Below are 23,701 nucleotides of genomic sequence, written 5' to 3' on the forward strand. Positions count from 1 at the left end.
ATTTATTTTTCTAGTGGTCAGTGGTTTCAGTGGATGCCTGAATCCAGAATCATTTATTTGCTGTTTCTGTTATTTCCTCTGTTTTGTCTTGATGCTTTGAAACATGGCTATGCTACTCTGAAAATCAATATACGGTATAAAATGGAACATGAAAACCTGTAGCCTATGAATTATATTAGCAGGCTGCAGGGTGATATAAATCAAAACCAGCTATCGGAGACGCATAGGCGTCAGAATTCAAGTGGTAAACACACCTATGAGCATAGCGTTCAGATGTTCTCAGAGATCATTCAAAAGCTGAAATACACTGGTGACTTTAATAAACATAACAAATATCCATAATGTAGTAATAAATGATGGTTAGGTATACATATCTTGAGATAGTGAACTGATAAAGAAATTATAATGTGCAAATTCAGAGGATATAAAATATTTCTTTCATTAGTGTTGACATAAGAACACAGTGAGTTTTCTAAGTGCTGCACTTGGCACCTGCTGATGTGTGGAAGTTGGCAGCAGTGTGCTCTAGGAAGCTGGCCTCCTGGATTGAATTGACATACCGCTGCCAGTGTCACACCATGTCCTGGGAACACTCAATGCGACTCCACAGCCGGCGTGTATGTGTTTGTGTGTACAGCTGCCTCTATTCAATCAGTGAGGACTACTGGGGAACAAGAATGGGTAAAGATGAAAAAAGGTAATAATCACTATGAACCGTGAAGTGTTAGAACTCTCTCTGTGGCAAACCATTACATGTTTATTAAATAGTCTGGTTTTCAGAGGTTTATACTTTGAGAAGGGGAGATGTGAAACGTAGTGTTAGTGTCTACAGCGTGTGTCTAGCAAGTGTGTTCAAACTTCAATCCTCTCTCTTCTGTATCATCTCTAGGCTCCAGCTCTCAGAAGTCGAGTTCAGGGGTCCCCCCCGGCCCCCCAATATATGTGGACCTGGCCTACATCCCCAACCACTGCAGTGCCAAGAACGTGGACCAGGAGTTCTTCAAGCGTGTGCGAGCTGCTTACTATGTGGTGAGCGGGAACGACATGGGGAGCGGGGAGCCCAGCCGAGGAGTTCTGGACGGGCTACTCGAAGGCAAGGCTCAGTGGGGCAACAACATGCAGGTAACCAAGCAATACCTTTACTATAGTCCTCTGAAGAGAGTGCTGAAACCTTCACTAAAATGATATCGTTCTAACACTTCTGCAACCAGTGAGATCACCGGTCAGCAATTTACATCAAAGATTTATTTGTTGTGTGTCGAGATGACAGTGCTGCCAAAACAAAAATCAGGACTGTGAGATCAATGTGTGTAACCTCTGACCTCTGACCTCCCATGCCCCAGGTGACCCTGATCCCGACCCACGACACAGAGGTGACCCGGGAGTGGTACCAGCAGACCCACGAGAAGCAGCAGGAGCTGAACATCATGGTCCTGGCAAGCAGCAGCACTGTAGTGATGCAGGATGAGTCCTTCCCTGCCTGCAAGATCGAGTTCTGAGCCCTGCGGATCATCCCTCCCTGTGTCTCCGTCTCCCCCTCCGGACCAACTGCCAGACCCCAGCTAGGACTGCAGACCAACTTTCTGCAGCACACACCACTCTTCTAACCGGATACCCTCTGCCTGCAAGGAGGAAGCTTGCTTTTTTAACAACATTATTTATTAAGGACACCACGAGACCCATAATGAAAGCTCCTCTGCAAATACACAAACACAGACAGTGTCACACACACCCCACATAGTGAGAGTCTGATACACCCATTGCATAAGGGTTTGCACATTCTTCAATATTTATGCATGAAAATTTAACAAGCAGATTTGTGCATTATATATTTACTGTACTATCTGCAACTCCACAGACTCACTATATTTGAAAGTCAGATCCAAGAGATAGATGGGTCTATTGCTGATGTATATTTCAGACAGTTGTAAAAGGGTTGTCTGGACACATGCGTTTCATGTAGAGGGATGCACCAAACCCAACCTCCCAACACAACATTGAACATTTAATTAAGCACAAATATGCCACATGTTATCGGACAGACGTTTGACAGGCTGGAGTAACAGCATCAATATTTCTGCCATTCGGTCAGTCAAATCTTTGTCACAGACATGTTTGGAAGCAGCCCTTCCCTGGAGCTGTGTGTGTCCGAGTATCCTTTCACTGACCCCAGGGTTTAGGTAACTATGTTTCGGGCAGAGGCTGGAGGCTGGCCTCATCTGCAAGCACACATTGTGTTTAACATTAGCTCTGTTTTATTTGCTACTTACACACTTACCAATAACTCACTACCTGGCACCCAAAGTGACTACCTATGACTGTCTATGAAGCAACATAGCTAAGGTGAATTAAAACTGTCCTACCCAGTTCACAGCTTTTGCATAGCATAGACACTAATAACCCAAGTTCGATCATCCTTGAATGTGAATGCTGGACCTTATTACAGAGTAAGGCATGACTCGAGGCAGTTGTCAGAAAGCACATTGACATTTTAGACATTTAAGGAAGTTAGAAACATACCCAGAAAACCCCATCCTTGAGTCCCTGTGGATACCTCTTGAAGCCCTTCTAACTGTCTGACTGCTGCTTCCATAGTCATTGATACAATAAACCTCACGCCATCCCTCTTCTGTCAATCTGTGTCAAACAGACCCCCGCTGTCCTCAGACAGTGTCTCCACCGATCACGCTTCACTGGCAGTAAAATAATAATCATCATCATAATAGCAAACCATTTTAATTCTGATTTAAGTTATGTTTGACTCCGGAAGGACTAAAGACTGTATGGCAACTTATGCAGCAAAGTAACGCATTTTAAAACTTTCATGGTCTAGTCTTATGTATTGCATTTAACAAAACATATATATTACAGATCTCACAATAATAATAAAAGGGATTTCAGATCTTGAACTCTTCAGTAAACTTTAGGTAACGTATTAACTAACTTACACAAGATGCGTGTATAGCTGCTCTTACTCTACTGAAAATAAAAAAAATGAAGTAAGCAACATTTTTTAATCTCTGCCTCAGTAGTTCAAAAAACAGTCTGGTCACTGATTGTGTACTCGGTGCAAGTTAAGGACTGAGCTTTTTAAAACCCTTAGCTTTTCAAGCTTCAGGGGAAATGAATGAAGGGAATGCACTTATACTGCCTCTATAGCAGATGTAGCAAAAGTATAGGTCTGTGTGATGATGGTGCGCTCCAACCTCGTGCAAAGCAGGGCTGTGTGGTTGCACCTGGTCTGCGGATGGTATATTGTGAGTCCTAACGGAGAGCACACCACAGTGAGAAGCGTAAGCACAGCGCTGCACTGGTTGCTGCGTGGTTTAATTTTGAGGGCTGGAGTTTGTGACTGGTCCTTCTCGCCAAAGCTAGGCAGGCAGGCCTAAAGGGGACAATAGTGAGGGGGACAAGATCAGGCAACTTCAGAGAAAGAGTGGCACAGCCTCCTGGGTCTGGAGTCACAAAGGGCTTGGCATCCTTGCTGCACCAAGATATCCCTTTTCATAGCGAAAGAGTGCTGACTCTTCACTGTGCTGTTACGCTGTTTTCCCTCAATGAGAGGTACTGTTTGCAGAACTGAGGCAAAATGGAACTGAACTTGTCATGAGGTTGTGAGTACCGTTATTGGAAAGCTGTGTTTCACCAGCGAACACCTTTACAGAGACCAGACCGATATGCTTTGCAAAAGGAAGTTCGTTTTCACTGTCATCGAGTGGCCGCAGTGGAGAGGTTGAGGTGCATGGACAAAGAAGGGCATGCAGTATTTCAGCCCTCTCAGGGGTAGAGGCTGACTAGTGTGAACCCCTGAACCCCAAAAGCTGGGATTTCTATTTCTGCAGTCTTAGCTTGTAGATGATTTTAACACAGCAGTACATGTTGTATTGAAATGTTTTATTTTGCAGTCTTAATTTAATCTTTTTGATCATTTGTTTTGGTTGTAAAAGATGCTTATTGTTGACAGTATTATGTAAAGTTTTTATTTGATTTAATTGTTTAGTCTTTTTCAAATGTTCAAGCACAGCACTAACCAGCGGTTACTGTTCATTTTGTTTACATAACCCCAGCGGGATTCTTTTGCATTGAGGCGTTTGAGAGCAATGTGTGCATAAGTGAAATCAAGAAAAAGGACAAGTGATCTTTTAAATATTTGTAATGAAGTTACTGTTTCTGTTTTAAATGCTGCATAATGTTTAGCGAACAAAAGATTGTTTGGGAATCAGGAGTGACCGAGGCTTTGACACGGTCCGTCTAAAGTGCAAGGGTCAGGCAGGCTGTAAGATTGTCTGCATGTTAGCCAGGAGACCCGGGTTCACACCCTGCTCCTTTATCAGAGAGTGCCTGGGGTCTTTCCTAACCACGAGCAGCCAGGGGCTCCAAAAGCATGCTCCCATCCATAAGCTTATCATACCCAACCCCTGCACAGCTCTGAGAACCCACTGGTCCTGTATCACTGCAGCGGGTCTGGTCAGGGGAGGAGATCCAATTCATTATCTAGCTCACTGTGCAAACATACAGTACTAGCCCTTACGTGCATGCAATTAATACGCATTAAGTTAGTGGTTAGGCGTGTAATGACTTTAACAAAGCTTTGGTGTACAGTATTTTGAGATCAAAATTAGGAGCTGTCTAGGATGCTTCTGTGTATTTCCAGATATTTATTTTTAATAATTCTAAGCTGTACGCGAAATTGTGCATATCGAATAGCTAACCACATACAGCAATGCCCTGCGAGGGGGAGGGGCCTAGGGACTGAGAGCAAGATAGTTGTCATGGAGACCGGGAGGAGATCCTTTGGGCCTGCCTGTGATGTTTTATCCTTTACAATTTAAATTCTGGCCTCTGCAAGACTCCGTACCCATTTAAAGGACACATTTTTGTAGGACTTTTGAAGGGTGGTGGGAAGAGGCTGTATTGTTTCTGAAGCCTTTTCTGGGTGTTTTGACAGTTTAAATTTCTCTTTATATCCCCCCCCCCCCCAGGTCAGAGTAGTTTTTTTATGGTATGACTATCTATTATTTTCTCTCACTTGCAAGTCTCTTTCTGTTTGTTTTGGAGTGAGTTGTTTTCCTATGTGTTACATGTCTCTAGAGAGGAGAGTTTTGCTCCAGTGTAGCCAGCGAGCTAGACATCCCGACCACCTGTTCTTATCAATGGGCGCCCAGAGGCCTTAGCAGTCAGCTAAGGGTGCCCAGGTGGGACACAGCTGTCAGTTCCTCAATAAAAACAAACAAACAAAAACTAGCCTAGTTTCAGAAGCGAATGCACTAACTTCAATAACGTCCTTGAATGTCTCTGTAGGGGTTTTAACTCTAAAAGCTGCTGTGACTAAAGAAACAATGGAGCATAATATATAAATATATAGAAATTTAAAAAAAAATAGAAAAAACTTTGTAAAAAGAACAAAAAAAAAGGAAAAACAAAGGATGGAAATGAAATGTCTGAAAGAGGTACGGTTTGAAACGACATGGACCCACAACAAGGGGGACGTGTAAAAGAATGTGAAATATTATAATAATCAGCTCTTGCTGTCCGTGTGAAACTACTATTTACTTTTTAGCTGTTGTCTGTTTATATAGTTGAGTAAAAACAAAAGACAAAAAAAAAATATGTTAAAAAAAGAAACATTTCAAAATGAGACATCTGTACTTCTTTTTCATCCCAATGAAACTGACTAAACCTTTAAGGTGCTCCCTAGGGCTGCAGAGTGTCACCTGAGTTTAAATGAGTCAAAATCAAACTAAAAAACAACGAACAAACAAACAATCTGCCAGTCTGGGTGATCAGAACCTTCTAGAAAACGCCTTTCATTTTTAACAGATTTTATCTTGCAAGCAAAATATTGTTCAAGCTCAATATATAAATTAAAAAAATCTGCTTACGATTGCATTTTCCAAAAACACTCGCCCTGATGGACAAAAACATCATTAAAATGAGCCTTGCTTGTTTCTGCATGGGATCTCTTCTAAGCTATAATCCTGTATGTAATGGTTAAAAAAAAAGAAAAAAAGTTAAATAAAAATGACTATAAAAAAAGCCAGTTGTCTCCATGGTACTGAAATGGCTCCTGTTATCTGCCACGCTTCTTCTATTCGCCGTGGGGTGTTGTAAAGAAGGCGCTGTGATCGTTCTTTTTGCGCTGTATTAATCTTTTAGTTTTCAGATATTTTGTGTGCAATACTCTGTATCTCTCTTTAATCTACAATAAAATAGAACTACTGCAAATTTATTGTAAAAGGGAAACAGCCTGGTGATCACCAATAAAATCCATTTATTGAAAATCCAAACTTCACCTGGAGTCTTTCTTTGATTGTGCTTGTGTCTGATTATTCCTGTTATACCCTGTTATGAAGAAAAGCAGCTGCATTGTAACTGAACCCCAATTAAAAATCTATCCAGCTGCATACAATGGACCAGGCTCTCAGGCATGTACTTCAAACTGACATGAGAAAATAAAACTGTCTGAAAAAAAAAACACCAATTAGAATTGTATCATGAATAAGAAACAAACTAACTCTCTTACTTACCCCCCTTAGTGACATTTATTTATTTTTATTATTTCTATTTCTTGTTTAAGTTTTGGAGTAAAGCGCTTTGATAATCCAGCCCAGTGTATTGCATATGAAATTGTTGGCCTTTGAGGCTGGATTGTAAACACAAGACGCTTGACATATATTATAGACAATGATATTTTAACTACTAGAAAGTGTTACCAAAATAATGTACAAGTTGTGGATTAATAACCAAAGACAGCAGGGTTTTTTTTTTCATAAATGCTTCTTTTTATCATTCGGACAGCACTGTAAATAATTTTGCTTTAGTTTCTCATTCATACATTCGGTGTCAACAAACTGGGTATTAAAAATGTGGTGTATTGGGCCCTAATTAGTCTCAGATTGCATCTAAAACAAGGTCTGGGCTTTAAACAATACCAAGATTGTGCTGTAGAACTGCTTTCCTGCTCGGGGGGGGGGGGGGGGGGGGGGGGTGCATTTGTAATTGCAATACGAGCGCAGGCATTGTTGGCATGATGACAACGTGAAAGGAGGGCGAGAGGGAGGTTTCTGTTTGGTTCAGGCAAAGGAGTCTTTCTCTTTGAAAGTGAAAGTGGAATTTTTCACATTTCTATAGGGGAGGGGGGGTAGCAAGTTTAGAATGAGAGAGAGCCTGAATTCGCTCTTTCACCGTCTGTACAAACACCCATTGAGGGAGCTGCAGAGAGAGCATGTGTTCAGAGCTGGGCTCGTCTCATTGCAGTTCGGGGAGTGCTGCAGCTGTGTGGGTAACATGTGCCTTTGAGGGAGATACTGTGCACACACCCTGCCAGCGCTTTCCTCCAAGTGCTCGAATGACACAGCCTCCCTGCAGCTCACTGGTACATCTCTTACCACCTGCACTTATTTGAAAAAGTTGGTGCTCCTGTTCTCCTGCAAGTGAAAGACTATAAGAAAAGATGAAAAGCAACAGCTGCATTCCTGTCTCTGCAGTTTGCCTCGGTGAGATTTTTTGTTCTGGTTCCTATCTCTCTCTCTCTCATTTTTTTCACACGTCCGATTAGTGTGGGCAGTGTCATTGCTGTTGGATGTGCTTTTCTAAATCAGTTTTTTTTTTCTTCAATAAACTGCCTTTAGTGTAAGCACAACAAGTGGAGTATTGAGCCGAGCACAATCCCTGCTTTGAGCGCCCCGTGATTGAGCCGCGAGGTTGTGAATGCGAGGCTGGCGCAGGCTGAATGCCCGACCCGATGACATCATGGCTGGAGTCACATGGGCTCTTTAGCAAAAAGAGGTGACAGATGTTGCTAGAGTAGATTCTATTTTCTTTTTTTCCCCGTTTCTTTTATTTTTTCACAAATAGGTTGCTTTAGAATGGGGCTCTTGTATCCCTTGAATGAGCAGAGGAAGTGAGGGGAGTATGTATACAGACTCTCTCTCTCTCTCTCTCACTCTCTCCCTACTTTGCTCCCCTTAAAGGCAGGAGCAATGAGCTCAGTGGGGAACAAGTGCAGCGCAACCCCAAAGTATTATAAAATACAATATTCATTTTTGGTGGTGCTGCATAGCACTTCACAATCTAAAAATGATTTCGGCTAAGATCAGGATCTCAGCTTTTAAAATGCTCTTGACATGACTTCAACAAGGAACCTTGTAAAAGTCTGCTTCAGTGGGAACAGCCGGCACACACTGAGATTCCCATTAGGAAGTGTTGGGGAGCTAGGCCAACATTCATTTCAGGTGCTAGTAGCATGCTAATTTCTACTCCTATCAGGTGCAGTTGTAAAGCAACAAAGTGTCTTGACAGAAGTAAAGGCCAGCGCCATCTAGTGATCAGCCACTTTGGAAACAAGTTTGCTTTCGTTCTGCTGTCAGTACATTCATTAGGCACAGCTGTTTATGGCAAGCAACTAAAACCAACCATCCCTTATATCATTTTCACTATAATGTTCCAGTTTTCCGATGCTTTTCCAATGGTTATACTATCACAAACCCTATAGTTTACCAGTGTTTACATTGGTTTTTTTAAAACGCTTTACCATACCTCTCTGGATGTGTGACAGAGAGCGAATGAATCCTAGTCAACAATCTCCCTCCCAACCTGTGAGGGCGCTGTATAACAGGAACTGTGCCTCGTACTGGATAGTCTGGCAGTTCATTCCAGGGTCAGTCGGAAGCCAGCCATCCAGGAAGGGGGCAGAGTCACAATGCCCAAAGTCATCACCCTAATGCGGTACGCAATGTGTCAGTCATGAATTGGAGGAGACGTGATTGAACTAGCTATCTCAGGGGGCGTGACTAAGGGTATAACAGAGGGGTGTGACAAGAAAAAAAAATGTAATTTGAAGCCACTTAATCTTTAAGAATAAGCAACACTTCTCAGTTCTCTGCACCTCAGTAAGACATTAAAAACCAAAGAGCTGGATTTCATGTAAACGGCCAGTCTACCAGGGTGATTGATTGGGATACAGCTCTTCCTCTGAACTCCACTTCGGTTAATAAATAGCCCTGCAAAAAAAACGGTGTCAAAGTGGAATATTAACAAGGTTATTAATCAGAACAGCCTCATGAATTTCAACAGAGAGCAGGCTGTTTTAACTTCGACCGGCGCAATTAGAATGAAAAACTCATTTAGGAAGAGGCCATCGTTTCGGGTTCAGCAGTGATGAAGGTGTCAGCTGGGTGAGGCGGGATATTAAATATTGACTCAGCCTTATCTAAAGTGATGTGCTCAACAGGAAAAAAAATAATAAGCCTTTCATTTATTATTAAAAAAAACAAAGCGATTAAAAGTGTCCTGGGAGAGAGATGAGAGGGAGAGAGAGATAAAGATATAGAGGAAGAGAGAGAGTGACTCATAAAAGCTACTGCACAGGTAAAGAAAATTGTAGCACACAATAATTATTTAATATTACAGTCTTCACAAGCCTAAGAATAAAAGCCATATTTTTCACTGGCAAGTCAAATCGGGGTCTGTAAGCTATAATAAATGCATGTAGTTATCACAGACAGCAGATTCCATAAAACTGAATGCAAGATGGCAATGGTGCATCGGTCCACACTGATGTGCATGTGTTAGGATAACTTGGATTAGGATAATACATCGTGTTGCCATCACTTACCAATGTGAACATTGCATTTCCTGCTCTAAACAGAACAGAGGGGCTGTGATAGAAATACAGCAATCAAACAGAAGCACAGATAGCTGTCAGGTACAAGGCTGTGGACCGACGTGGTATTCCTTATCTCTTTCTGCTCATAGTTTAGTGCCTCCACCTGTCCAGTTCCATCCCTTTTAAATTTCTACCATAGTTTTCCCATGCTTTTCCCATGGTTATCATATGCATTGACCATAGTTTACCAAAGTTTGCATTGTTTTTTTATATGCTTTACCACTACTCTCTGGACCCTACCATACTTACCTCGTCCACTATTCTTTATTACACTTTGCTACGCTTTTATTAGGGTAAACCTTTATAAGGGGTAGCTCTGCAGTACTGTAAGTTACTTCTCCACAAGCCAAAAGCACGCAAATTACTTTAATCAACTTTCTTCAGGAAAAGGCATTCTGCTACATCCCAGTGCCCTCCCCAGGGTTGAGAAGGCTGGTTAGGAAACTCTTTCTCAATGCACCCCACTCATCTGCCCATCAGGGTTGAGAAGGCTGGTTAGGAATCTCTTTCTCAATGCACCCCACTCATCCTGCCCCCCAGGGGTTGAGAAGGCTGGATAGGAAACTCTTTGTCAATGCACCCCACTCATCCTGCCCATAAGGGTTGCGTCCGCTCCACACTGACTGGAGCAGGGGGTCTTTAATGTGCGCCTCTCCCCCTCACTCTCTCACCTCGCAGCTCCAGGCAGCTTGTTTTAAATGATAATTCCCATTGATTTTACTTTCTTTCTGACTCAGAAACAGGCTGATAGTAACACTGGCCTGAGCTCGGAGCCGATCAAAGGATTGCTGCCTCTGTCTTTCTGATGCACGGTAACGGGATGAGGGGGTGCAGCTGCATTGATTCCTTTCGATTGCTCTTTTTGTTATTGAAGAGTTGTTTCTTATACATTGAAGAAAGGATGGAATAGGAGCTGAAATTGACTGAATGAATTGGCAGAATAATTAAATAGGATTAGGTTGCACATAACACAGCCCATATATGAAGTAAAGTTATCTCGTTAAAGATGTGGCCTAATGTGCAAAACGGGAGCGACCATGCTGGATTGTGTATAAATATTGGAAATAATGCATGAACCCACTGTGCCACCTCGCCTGCTCTCTGTGCTGGGTTTAGAATTGAGGAACAGTTCTTTTATCCATGGGCCTGAATGTTCAGTTCCATTAGCCTCCCCTCCAGCTCTCTCCTCCCTTCAGAGTCACAGGGGACACACTGTGCAGTCAGGACACTGTATGCCCTGTTCTGCCCGATTCTCCAGTCAAGCGCTTTTAAAAGGCGGAAACATCGGCCCCCTCTCCCCCCAGGTCGGATTCCTAAAGCGACAGCTAATTGGCCACAAACAATCTGTCTTGCTGCATGACTATTTTTATCCCTTGTCAGGCTGAGGCCTGCGATGCTGGCTGTCAGGAGCAGCCTGGTATGCCCCTGTTGACAACACTGCGAGGGAGGGAGGGGGCAACCTGAGGATAGGAGCCCTCCAAACACCACCTCTCTCAAAACACAGGGTCAAGTAGAGGGCAGCTCCCGCCTGCAAGTTTGAACTGTCTTAATAGTTTCTCTGCTCCGTCTTGTAATGTAGTTTTACTGCTGGCTTTCTTGATCATTGTAACACCTATTCAGCGAAGTGTTTTTTCAAAGACATGCATATGTAAATGACACTTCACTTCTGTGTCGCTGGGCTGGTATAGCTTGAGCAACAGCAGCCAAGTAAATCAACTTCCATCACACCCTAACATCTCCTTCCTACAGAAAAAAAACTGCCATGTTTTGCACTGCCTAGACAACTAATAATACCTGACGCCATTCTTTATAGAAGCCAGCACTTTTGCATCATATTTACAGGGGTGTCCTGGGGAGCAGAGACAGGACAGCAAGCCTAGATTTTATAACTATATTAGGTAGCCCTCAGATTACACAATGCTGTGGGGTTTTTTGCAGGGTTGAAGCCTGGAGCCGTGTTCTCGGTATAAGACTGCAGGCAATCTCTCTCGACAGCGACAGCACAGCTGCTGGGGAGCAGAGAGGCTGGAGGGGGGGGGGGGGGGGTCACCTTCACACCTCCTTGGTAACCTGTAGTTCCTCTCTCTTCTGTGTGTCTGCATGTTTCACTGTGTTTGTTTCTTATAATAAGATAGAGCTCCCTAAAAGGACATTTACCATAAATGTGTGCATCTCATTCTTCAGGGGGGAAAAGGAAGTACTGTATTAAAACATGTAGTAAATCTGTACATTCAGACAAACATAATATATAGAGATGTTTCTGTTATATTTGCTTTAAATGTAAAACACTAAAAACTAAGCTTTAGTCATTGTGATTATATATCTTTATACTGACAGTCTGGAATACAGATATAGAGACATCACCTGTTTCTTCCCTGATAATAACCTAGAATCTTCTCACTGTCCTTTGGAGTCAGCATTCTTGTGCATTCCCATATTAATACAGTCTCCAGTTAATGTTGCTATCGGGTTTCTCTCTCTTTAAGATTCCATATAGAAAAATCAATACTGTATGCAGTAGATCAGTTTAAATCAGGACACACTTATCATTGACCCAGACAATGCATAAGCATTATTCACAGTCATTCTCTGATAAGAATCCTGATGTAAAGATATTGATCTTCCTATAGAGATCATCTTCAGCAGGTCTCATTCAGGAGATGGGGCTGGACCTGTGAAGTGGGTTTAATGAGCACACAAACTGGCCACAATGTGTGATCAACCAGAGCAGCTCTGAGAGCACCGAGAGAGTGCGCACAGAGCGGCAGAAAACTGCAGCCAGCCAGGAAATTAGAAACTCAGGAAGCAAGAGAGAGAGTCAGTGGTCTCCATGACAACGGGTTTTTGGAATTTGGAAGAAATGAAGGGCGTTCAAGGTCGAATTTGTTTACAAATCATAGAGTTTTAGTTCCTTCAATCTAGGAGACCTGCGAGGTAGTGCTTAAGAAAGATAAAGGGGCAGGAAGGCAGCGTGGCAGTGTGGTCTTGTGGTTATTGGGAGGTAGCGTGGTCTAGTGGTTAGAGCTGAGGGACTGGGAGGCAGGGTAGTCTAGTGGTTAGAGCTGAGGGTCTGAGAGTCAGTGTGCACTGACGTTTTAAATGCTTAAACCAACTTAACTGGACTTAAAAATAGGTCCAATAATAAAATTCAAAAGGCTATATATATGAACTGTATAAATGCACAAGTAAAAACCAAGTTTATCAAAGGCATCAAAGGTATTCTAATGAATCTATAGTTACTTTAGAAGATTACCTCACCTGGGCTTCCTGCTATTATTGGTGTGAGGAATTGTGTTGAAAGGCAAGATAACTACATGGTTTTTATATTAAACAAAAAAAAAAACAAGAAAGCTTTCTTTATCCACTCGATACTGATTCGATCCCAGCTTTAAAATGGACAGCCAGGAATTGTACATTGAGAAATTCAATAAAGAACATGGACAGTTTATTTTAAAGCAGAAATGGGATTTACAAAGAGGCATGAGATGATGTTTCCAATGTTTCAGAACCCTACTGTGATAAAGAGGCCTCCATTCACTTACCGGTACTTAACGGCAATTATGGGAAAGTACATTTGTAAAGCGGCACAAATCTCATCGTCATGGCAACACATTCACACTCAAAGATGAGTCATCTTTGACCTTAGGGGGGATTAGATACAAATCCAACATTAGGTATTTCTATCTTTAAAAAAGCACAATGTTGTACCAGTATTCTACATGTGCCAGTCAGCAGATGCTTTATTGTGGTTCCAGATCACGTCAAACAGCAGTAATACAATGTCACTCTCATTTAGACTCAATTGTTCATCTTCTAGATTTGAATTATGCTTCTGAATTAAGTCATAATAATGCAAAGCAGAGGATTAAACATCACTTAACAATTCTCCAGTCTCAGTAAATCCTTTGTGAGTCATCTTTCTTTCTGCCGATCAGGGAGGCAGGTATACTGAAACACTACAAACGTGACACTAGGGCATGCATGCTTTGATCGTACGTCTCTGGCAATGCATCTGTGGAATGTTTGGTCTTTGCACCTCACAATCCTGTTCCATTGCAGTTCATGCTGTATTGTGCTGTATATATTCCATGCAGTTCATGCTGTATTGTGCTGTATATATTCCATGCAGTTCATGCTGTATGGCTTTAGCAATTTCCTTGCTAATTGAAATGTCAGTGTTTCTCCTGGGTTCCATTCCCTCTGTCAGCTGCTACCAGAGCTACTAGACATCCTGCGTCCGGCTTTGCAAGTACACCCATGTCTCTCGCCGCACACAGTACACGGTGCACTGCACCATTAGCAGCCATTTAAGTTAGCAGAATTAGCTTCAACAAATGGCACAGTACAATATACAGAGAGCCATACGAAACCCTGTTTGTCAATCAGGACGTCAGTATGCAGTGTAAAGCTACTGGAAGTGCTTCACATGATCAAGCTGTTAGTTTAGATTTTTATATCCATTGTGCAGTAGTACTTTGTAAGGTTTGTAACAACTGGAGGTTAATAAATGGTAAAAGACGTTGAGCTCCTGGCGATGCTTTACTGGTTGATTAAACTAGAATGTTTATAGCATGACGTTAGGTGGGCCCCTGACCAGCTTTATGAATTTCCCATTCACTTAGACCTTCCCTGTAGGTGCCTTCCTGAACTGGAACCCCCCTCCCCCCTCCTCAAATCACTTCATTAGGGCCGGACTGGCAGAATGAGCTGTCACACTCCAAAGACACGGCCATATTTCAAATCGACCCCCAAAAACAACGAGGCCTCCAGTGGAATATTAATATGACAGGCAGTCTGTCTTCGGAGCAAGCTGTCCAATCCATCTCCCCTCCCCACTCACGCAGCGAGAGAGAGAAATAGATTGAGTAAGTCTCGTCTAGAGTATTAAGATTTGTAATTCAAATGAATATGCCATAGCCAATTAAGAGTCTGCACCATTGAACAACGTGCCTACAGTATATTGCCGATATATTTAACGTTAATGCCTAGGCCACTCATATAGTGATGGATGTAAACCACAAGGCATTGAGTACAATTTCAAATATGTGTGCAAGTATGTTAGTACAAACACCACACAATCAGAGCCATACTTCAAACAACACATACAAACAAATATACCCAATATGTACTCCCCTTTAACAGAACATAGCAGCTGTTTCAGCCCTTTTTATCCAACATAACATCTTCAGGAATGGCAGTACAGATTTTTTCCTACAGCAATTTAATATTTTCCAGGAGGGATAAGCAAACATGCTTTTAACATACTGTACATGCATAACCTTCTGTGATGAGTTGAAGGAAGGTACTCACAGAGAACCCTATTAAACTGTGACATTAACAAGCTGGATGCATTTATTTAAAGTAACAATTATATCGAAAGCAAGAGAGAATTGCAGTATAAGCCGCCCACTGACAGAATAGTTGGTAAAGCAGGTGCAGGCACTGCTGGATTGAGAAGAGGCTGGAATAGGAGGACCATATGGAACAGGTTCAGAAGGACGGTCCAACCCAATTCCTCCTAGACATGGCAGGGTGGTAATAAACCTGAACTGCATCCTTGTGAACCTGGAGCCTCGCGAGCCAGCCCCACCACTGGTAGAAGCGTTTTAAAAAGTCACAATGTGTGCAAAGGGGAAATACCAATTAAAGAAACCACTTTATAAAACCAAACCAAATGGTCCAAGAAACAAGTTGCAATACTGTCCGGCTGGTATCAGCAAGGTCTCTTCCACTGCTAAAACACTGTGTTGTATACAAAAGCAGCGTTTTCAAATATACTGCAGTGTCTCTTTTTGTACGCTAGTGCAGCACAAGCATAATGGGGGAGGGGGCTGTGGGCAGCAGTACTTCACTGTGTGCAAAAAATGCTGCAGTATGTCCTTTTTGGAATTAGAACCATCAGTTCTCCATTGTATCGTTCAGAATGTATTAATTAGGAAACAGTGGCATGGAAAATAAATACAAAACATTCAAATAAATTATTGTAAAAGAAAAAAAATAACCAAACCCAATTTACTTAATAATCACAATTGATAAAAATTAAAGCAGTAAAATAAGAATGCTTCAACAGCATTGGATTAATCCATTTTGTGTTTAAGAGACACGTTATATCTATGAGAGGCACAGAATTGCTGCTAGATCACCCCCAGTGATTATACCACATTCAATATTACGGTTCCAGGTTCTCATTAATAGGTACATTGTAAAAGCAGCGTGACAGTGTGGTGGTGTTGCTTGAGCGAAGAGACGACTCTCTCACCAATCTCTTCTGAGTATTGGTCTCACCGAGCTATATAAGCAAGAGCAAATAACTAACGAAGTAGCTGAACAGCAAGCTCGAAAGCATGAACACACACAGAGCGCGAGGTCAGGACCCCTTCGTGAGTACTGGGTAGTGACATACTATTCTAAGGGAAGTGCACACTACCATTGCTTCCCAGTGCTCTTCATCCATTGATTCCATTCCATCTGATAAGCTGGGAAATTAAGGACAGCACCACCAGCAATAGCTCAGGGTCTGAAGGTCACTGTAGAGGAAGAACCTGGACCTGCTCCAGCATAATGTGTGCGTCTGTGTGTGTAGGGGACTGTGATGAACAAATCACAACTCGTCAACTAAAACCTGCATTTCATTGTTGTTGATGGAAACTGCATGTGCTAACCCTAACCCTAGCAAGTTGACTGTTTAAAAGAGCTGCAGAACAGATAAGGTACAGGTATGGCAGCATTAGTGTAAGGAGATAAGAGATTGAGATAGAGATGAGCCCAGTGTCAGTACAGTAGTACCACAGGAACGAAACTCACCCTGTGGATTCGGAATAAGCTCTCAACCGAATGTCCAGGCAAATTCCGATTAAATTTGAGCCAGGGGTTCAGAAAAATGCAGTGATCTTGAAAGTTCACCATTCTCATTCTAAAACCTTCAGTTGTATTTCAAATTGTTCCTCCAGAGCCAGTATATGCTGCACATGTTGGTGTGGTAACCTGTCCCTGCTGCCTCATTAAGAAGCTGAGTCAAAATGAATTACTTACACTGAAAGCAGCAGGAATGAACAGCAGCAGGGTGTTATGCATGTGCTTTGGGTGACGAAGCACTCAGCTGTGGTTCTTAGTCCAAGCCGACAACATGACAGATTCAATTATACACTAGCAACGAGGCTTTTGGTAAGCCGCCTGGTCCAGATTCCCCATTATGAGAAACTTTGCACTTAAGAATAGCATTTATATGGAATGGATAAGGACAGTCTGAAACCAGCTCTCCCTGGAGACTGATTGAGTCTACAGCAGACTGGAAGAACATCACACCGCTGGGACCCCTACAGACTGGTATAGACTCTCGAAAGCTGAGATTCTGTCAGTACGTTGACTGATAACAACCTTCTATAGACTGATACAGGCAAAGACTTGCAGAACATTCTATTAAGACAGAGATTAAGCCCAACAGCTAAAATGCCAGGTTGATCTATAATGAGAACCACAGGACACATGGAATTTAAAATCACCAGCACAAGAAGGTTTTATATTATTTAGAGGTTTATGATTATTAACATGGAGTACAGTTTTTACAGTGTTTGCTTCAGAGCAGCATTGATGTTACCGACTAACATTAAATAAAGATATCTGTCTCCTACATACATAATCACGTGTACTATACAAAAAAATAATAATCAATCCAGATACAGTGTAGCCTTATCTCAGTGCAGTTACTGTATATACACACACACACACAGAACCCATTAACAATGACAGCAGTTTAAAAAGAAGGTTTAAAAAAAGCAGTACAGTAAATGAAACAGAACAATGTACTAATCAGTTCTGTTCAGTGATTCTATAAACGTGATGTTGCATGCGCTATAAAAGCAGACATTGTCCTGGATGGAGATTCGAGAGCTATTGCCCTGCCCATCATCTATAGTTCTTTTCAGCATCACTGCTGGCGTCCTTTCACTTTAAGAATGAAGTATTTATTGTATCCCGTTAGCTGTTCATGGATCACCGTTTACCTTAATAACAGCCGGTGAGTAGCACTGGAGACAAGAGTTGCAGTTTTTGCCCGAGCGACATCCCACATGTTGTGAAGTGGGCCCTTGTGCTGCATAGCCAGAAGCTGAGAGACGAGAGGCAGACTCTGGTAAAGAATTGACATACCCGTTTCTGACGCTTGCACAATATTCATGTAAAGACATCAAGATTAAGTCTCAACTGGTGATGAGAAGAAATTGGACCCCGAAGGCTTTTTATGCCAACGCATTACAAAAGTGCAATACATCAAAGATTAAGGTGCCATCATTGGATAATCAAAGTGTCTTGTGTGGGTTCTGCTGAATCCGCCACAGCAGTTAAGAATTAAGCTTATACTCGTGGTGGCAAATAGAATTCGTAATACTAACAAAAAAATAAAAAATACTCTACTCAAAATGAAAAACAATAATAAAACTGCGCTTCCTCAGGCCATGTAACAGACACAATGTCACATGCGTGGGACAGAACTTAAGGCTGTACAGGATCTTAAAAGAATCAGATGGTACATGGGGAGTATGAGCCATTTTCTTTTTGATGTTTCCAAATGTATCAGATGCTCCAGAGTGACCGGTAGTAAAAATAGAAGCTGGACAGTTTTATTGCTACAGTAAACATGACTGGATGCGGGAGCGAGCAGTCTCATAGATGTTAACACTTTTAGGAAGGCAGTTTAGTATTATTGTTCCAGCAAACATGATTGGCTTTATAGCTGATTAGTTTTATTTATTTATTTATTTATTTTTTTTTTGGGGGGGGGGGGGGGGGGGGGTTGTGTAAAATAAAATGGATTAGTTGGGCTTTTGAAAATGTATCGGATTGTGAATTTACAGTATTTACAGTAAACTGCTTTATGTTATTGAACTACAAGCATTTACCTCTTAAGCCATGCAGATTCAATTTGATACCAGTGTACTTTGTATATATCGGACGATCACATTTGTAGGTCACAAGTATCGTGGTCTATATCTCCTTTCTACTATAGTACAAGTATGTATCAAAAACACAGTGACATCGAAAACACAGCGGACCAAGTGTTCTGTACAGCATTGAGATCTGCCTCTCCCTTCTATCCATCCCTAAGGATGGGACACGTGCGCTACCCCAAGCTCCAGGGTGCTCTCAGGGTACTGCTGGGAGTCACTTGGGCTGTTTTCCCAGACTTCCACTGTCTCACATGTGTCAAAAAACTGTTCAGGCTCCTCTGGAGGCAGGGCTGACTGAGCACTGAAGGCTGTTTCTGATTCACTCTCTCCGTCCTCCAGAAGGATTCCCAGCGACCCCAGAGGATTTGGGTTAGCCCCCTTCCTCTCAAGCCCAGCCAATTGGGTCGCAGGAAGGCCCTGCTGTTCTATATTTTCACTGGCGGCTGTTTGGCCTTCTTGGTTGTTATGCTGGTTGGGGCTGGTGGATTGACTTGTATTAATGACTGGCTGGCCGCTAGGCTCCTGGGGGCTGATTGGTTTACTGTTCGGCTGACCGCTCAGTAGACTTGTGTCTACTGGCTGGCAGCTTGTCTGGCTATTCCCTGTTGGCAGCCTGCTCTGCTGACCCACGTGCGTCTCATCACTGCTCTGGGGGGTCAGGGGCATCTTGTCGCTCAAGCTGAAACGAGGAGACGTGTCAGCAGTGGTGGGGGAGGAAGGTCCAGCGCTGGACACTGTGCTGGAGGGGCCGCTACTGTCTGCAGAGAGACACACACAAACACAGAGAATGATAAAGGTGTACAGTACTAACAGGACCAAACAAAAATACATTTCAAGATGTTACATAACAAAAAGAACTGTGTGCAATTCTAAAATCCTATTGCAAGCAAATGTAAAAAACAAATTATAGATTACAATGCAACAGGGTACTAAAGATAAACTTCAGACTGGCTGAGAAAGTCATAAACATTAACAACATCAGTATACATCCTGATCAAATACAGACCCAGTGTATCGGGATGGTACTTACACCAGGGAGGGCGGTCCGAGCGATGGCGCAGGGACAGGGCAGACACAGAGGACGAGAGCACACGCTGTGGGGTGAACGTGTCCACTGGTGGCTGGCTCTGAGGATCGAATATGTCCGAGAGAGCTGGAGAACCACACCCACACACAATGAGAGAGATTCATTAAATGACAGTCCTTGTTTAACAGTCATGCCAAAAAAGACTTATTGACTTGGATTCATTTCATTTCACTTGTATCACAGTGAGACATAAGAGGCCAAGTCAAACAAACAGATTGCAAAATGAATAAAATAAAGTAAAACAGCTGGGGATGGCAAGGGAGAGAGCGAGAGCGAGATTGGAAATACAAAAGTGGATGACTTTGTGCTCTTCTCCTATTGATGTTTGTTTAAACATGTCTGTGCATGTTATGCAATGCCAATAAAAACCATCTGAATTGAAAGACAGAAAGAAAGGGACGAGACTCACCTTTGCTGGCCTTGGAGTGGGAGTCGCCGCCGCTCTCGCACACCTCAGTCAGGAACTCGTTGACCTGCTTGAGTGAGAGCGAGTTGTGCAGTGTCTCCAGAGGGTAGATAGAGGGCACCATCGAGCAGCCTTCGAACCCTGCAGCACAACAGAGACAGAAATCCACCCGCCCATCAGTCACAATATCGGAAGTTTGGCCGAATTACTGAAGTCAGAAGAACTGCAGCTCAAAAGCACAAGATACACGTTGATCAATCAATGAGAACAAACAGACTGATCAATATCTGATCAGATTGTACGTAGTCTGATTTACTGAGCAAGCAATGCAGTGACTTGCACATCGATCCATCGACCTACCTACCTATCAGTCTGTCTCTGTTTCATTATCTTTCTATAATGATGAAAGAAATCAAACAAACACTGCATCTGCCTTATCAAAATAGCAATGCCATTCAGTTTATCAATTCTGAATTTGCTGAAGCCAAGTCAATACAAACACACGCATCTAGAGTGAAGACGACCCAAACAGGGTCATGCCACTTTGCAGAATACCCATCATCAAGCATGGCAGCCAAAAACTATTAAAAAAAAATGTGATTGATGAAAGTCAGTTAACCAACATGTTGATTTGTTTAGATAACACTTCATTACATTCGCCAAACATTTACCGTACAAAGTTTGATCCCAGCAACACTGGGACACATACAGCACAAATCGACCAGCCATAATGCCAATCGTCATGGAATCTTACAATCAAAATGCAAGCCTAGGGCATCAAGGAAAACCAGACACTCGAGCTCATGCATTTGCACACAAACACTCACAGGTGTACAGACAATGTTCTCAGGAACCCAAAGGACTTAATAAAATAAATAAAACAATAAAATCAGAAAAAAATAAAGAATTCTCTCTTTTGACTGGATCATTATGCAATCACAACCTCCTCTGAGATTGAGAGAAGCAGACAAAATGCATTACCAGTGGGATGAAAGAAACAGTCTCTTGCGTCTTCTTTTCTTTATACAGAACATTAGGTGATCGATGGGCACCTGCTGATGCTGTTTGTACAGGACCGAAACAATTTTTTTAAACAATGTACTAAATAATTCCTGGGTTTGACTGTCTGTCCCTCACTCCCCGAGAAGGCCAGTCAGTTTAGAGATGCACGGTATGTCTGTGGGTATCATCACAAGAGAGAGAGTGTCCCTAGCCAAGAAGTACAATCAATAAAGTTGGTCTTTTGCTTAGACACAGTATGTAGCAGCACATAGTAAACAGCCATTTCACATCATAGCTTTGCAAAGTCTCTCCAGAGCGGGCGCGTAACTCTTTCTGATGCACACAAGGCATGCAACTCAAAACAACCAACCTCAACCTCTGTGTGAGTTTATAAAAGCCACACTGCAGCCTTGGTCTCCAATCACCAAGCATCTTAAACCCACCGTCTTCCATAGTGCAGGCCAGCAGCATAACCCCTGAGCTTCTCAAATCCATTACTTTCCAGTCTGCAACTCAGCATTCCAGACCATTAGACTAGCAGCTGGATATGCTATGTATACTGTCTTCCACCCCCTACACCACTGATTTAAGTATTTCCCCAAAGCAAGAAAAAAAAAAGAAAAAACCGTCAATACAAAATCCCTGCCTTGCACTGAGGGTTAACTAGAGGGGAACGAGCTGTGAGTTTCTGTGGAACAGAGACCCCGGAGGTCATGGTGTCCTCAGATTGAGCTGGGCTGGTGTGGCCCCCAGGCAAAGAAAGGATTTTCTGAAGAAGCACAAAAAAAAAATGCTTTATGGGTATCACAGGCAAGCATGCAGTGAGAGAAGAGCGCTGCGCAAAGCACAGCCAAGCATTGCAGGCCCAGCCTCGGCCAGCAGGGCGGTGCTGTGGGGCTGACCGTAGAGGCACTCGATGGTGTCCTGGCCGCTGATTAACCAGTTGCGGAACAGGCGCAGGTGGTAGGAGCAATGGTGCAGATGATGGGCCAGCGCCCTGTCCATAGATAGGTGGCGCCCCAGAGCCTGGTCCGTAGAGAACCGCCGCAAGAGCTGGGCAACATGGTGCTCCTCCAGGGCCTCTGGGGAAGAAGAAGTAGAGCGAGGGAGGAAGGACAGAGAGGGAGGAGGAGGAGGAGGAGGGAAGGAGAAAGGGCCAGCAATGCAGCATGGTCAGCGCCTGGGACCCATCTCCCCTCCATCTCTTTCTCCCTCTCCCTCTATTACTTCAGTGCTTCTCAGACAGGGGGGGGGGCATATTTACAAAAATCTGAAAATCAAAAAGACTGTCTCTTTGATGAGTAAAAAGAGAGCTGGATAGATTTTATTGGACCACATGGGACTGAGACCATAAAAAGGGCCTTTTCTCCGAACTGGATTAAAGATGATATTCAAAAGACGTTGGACTGATGCAGGACATGCTGGGCCAGTAAAAGCAGTCTCGGAGTTTCGGTCCTGCCGGCGTCCATTCTAACATCTGGATTACTTCGTATTTATTTGACCAATATGGCAGGTCACACAGAGGTCATACAGTAGCTAATTGAAAGTCTAACTAAAACAAACAAAGGTCAAGGCCTTGCCCCCACTCATATAGTGGTGTTTTGAACCCGTCTTTATTAGTTCTGGTATCCCTTTATTTAAATGTTTAAAATGACTGATGAATGTAGTTTCTGAGGTTTCTAATGCTGTTTAAAACAATCTACTCAAAGCTGCCTGTGACACTGTTACTCCGTTGCAAGCTATCAAACAGCCGAAGGAACACTCCGTTCCTGTTGTATCTCTCCACCCTCAATAAATCAAAGAGAGCCAACAATCAAAAGGAATGCCAGTTAAGAGACAGCATAAAAAAGAGCAGGCATCACGGTTAGAAATAAGCAAAAACATGAATGAAAGACAGATGATTTCTTTTTTAAATGGCTGTTAAAACATTTAGGCTGGTTAGGTGGGTGATGGTGGTAGATTGTAATTCAGGATGCAAGGTTTAATCTCTGGAGACTCGAGTTCAAATCTGCTTTATGTCTAAGTGGGCAGATAGACAGACAGGATCATCTATAAAGATCAGAGGCAGAATCTCAGTAGACTCAAATCAGTTCATAAAGGCATGAACACGTTATTAAGCACAGTCTGGGCTTTGCATTTGATGGTTACAAAATAAATTTACTGTTATTACCACTTCTCTAATTTAAGAGACCTTGAGATACATGCTTAACATAAGCGTTAAAAAAAGGGAAAAAAAGATCTTCAATTCTTTACATGTGGAGAACTAGCTGCAGATCGCCAATGAAAACATAACTATGTGAAGTGATGCACATTGCGACAGGTCGGTTTGAACACCCTGTATTTCACCCTGCAGTGGTCTCCAGTCAATTCATACAGGAGTTAAGCTTAATCTAAAGTATTGAAATGGCAGGCCTTGAACTAACAGCGTCGCTGGGACAGGCACGCCTCACAGCGTCGCTGGGGAGGGAACCAGGCATGAGAAGAGAGGGATTCAGTTCCTCACTTTTCACAAGGACTAGAAACTAACACACACATGTTTTTGCCTTCATTAAAAAAAAAACACAATATAATAAATACATAGAATATAAAGAATG

General features: G+C 42.7%; 2 protein-coding genes across 10 annotated transcripts in view; one reads left to right on the top strand and one right to left on the bottom strand.

Annotated features, from left to right (window-relative positions):
• Positions 1-5,635, top strand: part of LOC117428307 (microtubule-associated protein 1A-like) — a 49,848-nt gene extending 44,213 nt beyond the window's left edge. Inside the window, exons 6-7 of the mRNA XM_058995377.1 lie at positions 890-1,122; positions 1,344-5,635. Of these exons, the coding sequence (XP_058851360.1) occupies positions 890-1,122; positions 1,344-1,499 (389 nt within the window). The 3' untranslated portion in view covers positions 1,500-5,635. The remainder of the gene's footprint in view (positions 1-889; positions 1,123-1,343) is intronic.
• An 11,523-nt stretch (positions 5,636-17,158) lies between these two features.
• Positions 17,159-23,701, bottom strand: part of LOC117428127 (inositol hexakisphosphate and diphosphoinositol-pentakisphosphate kinase 2-like) — a 30,482-nt gene continuing 23,939 nt past the window's right edge. For 6 of the 9 annotated variants that reach the window (XM_058995381.1, XM_034046767.3, XM_034046765.3 and 3 more), the window contains 3 exons: positions 20,109-20,246; positions 19,643-19,765; positions 17,159-19,370 (listed from right to left, as the gene is read on the bottom strand). In XM_058995381.1, the coding sequence (XP_058851364.1) occupies positions 18,766-19,370; positions 19,643-19,765; positions 20,109-20,246 (866 nt within the window). In that variant the 3' untranslated portion in view covers positions 17,159-18,765. Of the gene's footprint in view, positions 19,371-19,642; positions 19,766-20,108; positions 20,247-22,009; positions 22,190-23,701 lie in introns of all 9 variants that reach the window. The other 3 variants (XM_058995378.1, XM_058995380.1, XM_058995379.1) reach the window with 1 other exon arrangement.

This window comes from Acipenser ruthenus, chromosome 21 (genome assembly GCF_902713425.1).
Source record: "Acipenser ruthenus chromosome 21, fAciRut3.2 maternal haplotype, whole genome shotgun sequence".
Lineage (NCBI taxonomy): Eukaryota > Metazoa > Chordata > Actinopteri > Acipenseriformes > Acipenseridae > Acipenser > Acipenser ruthenus.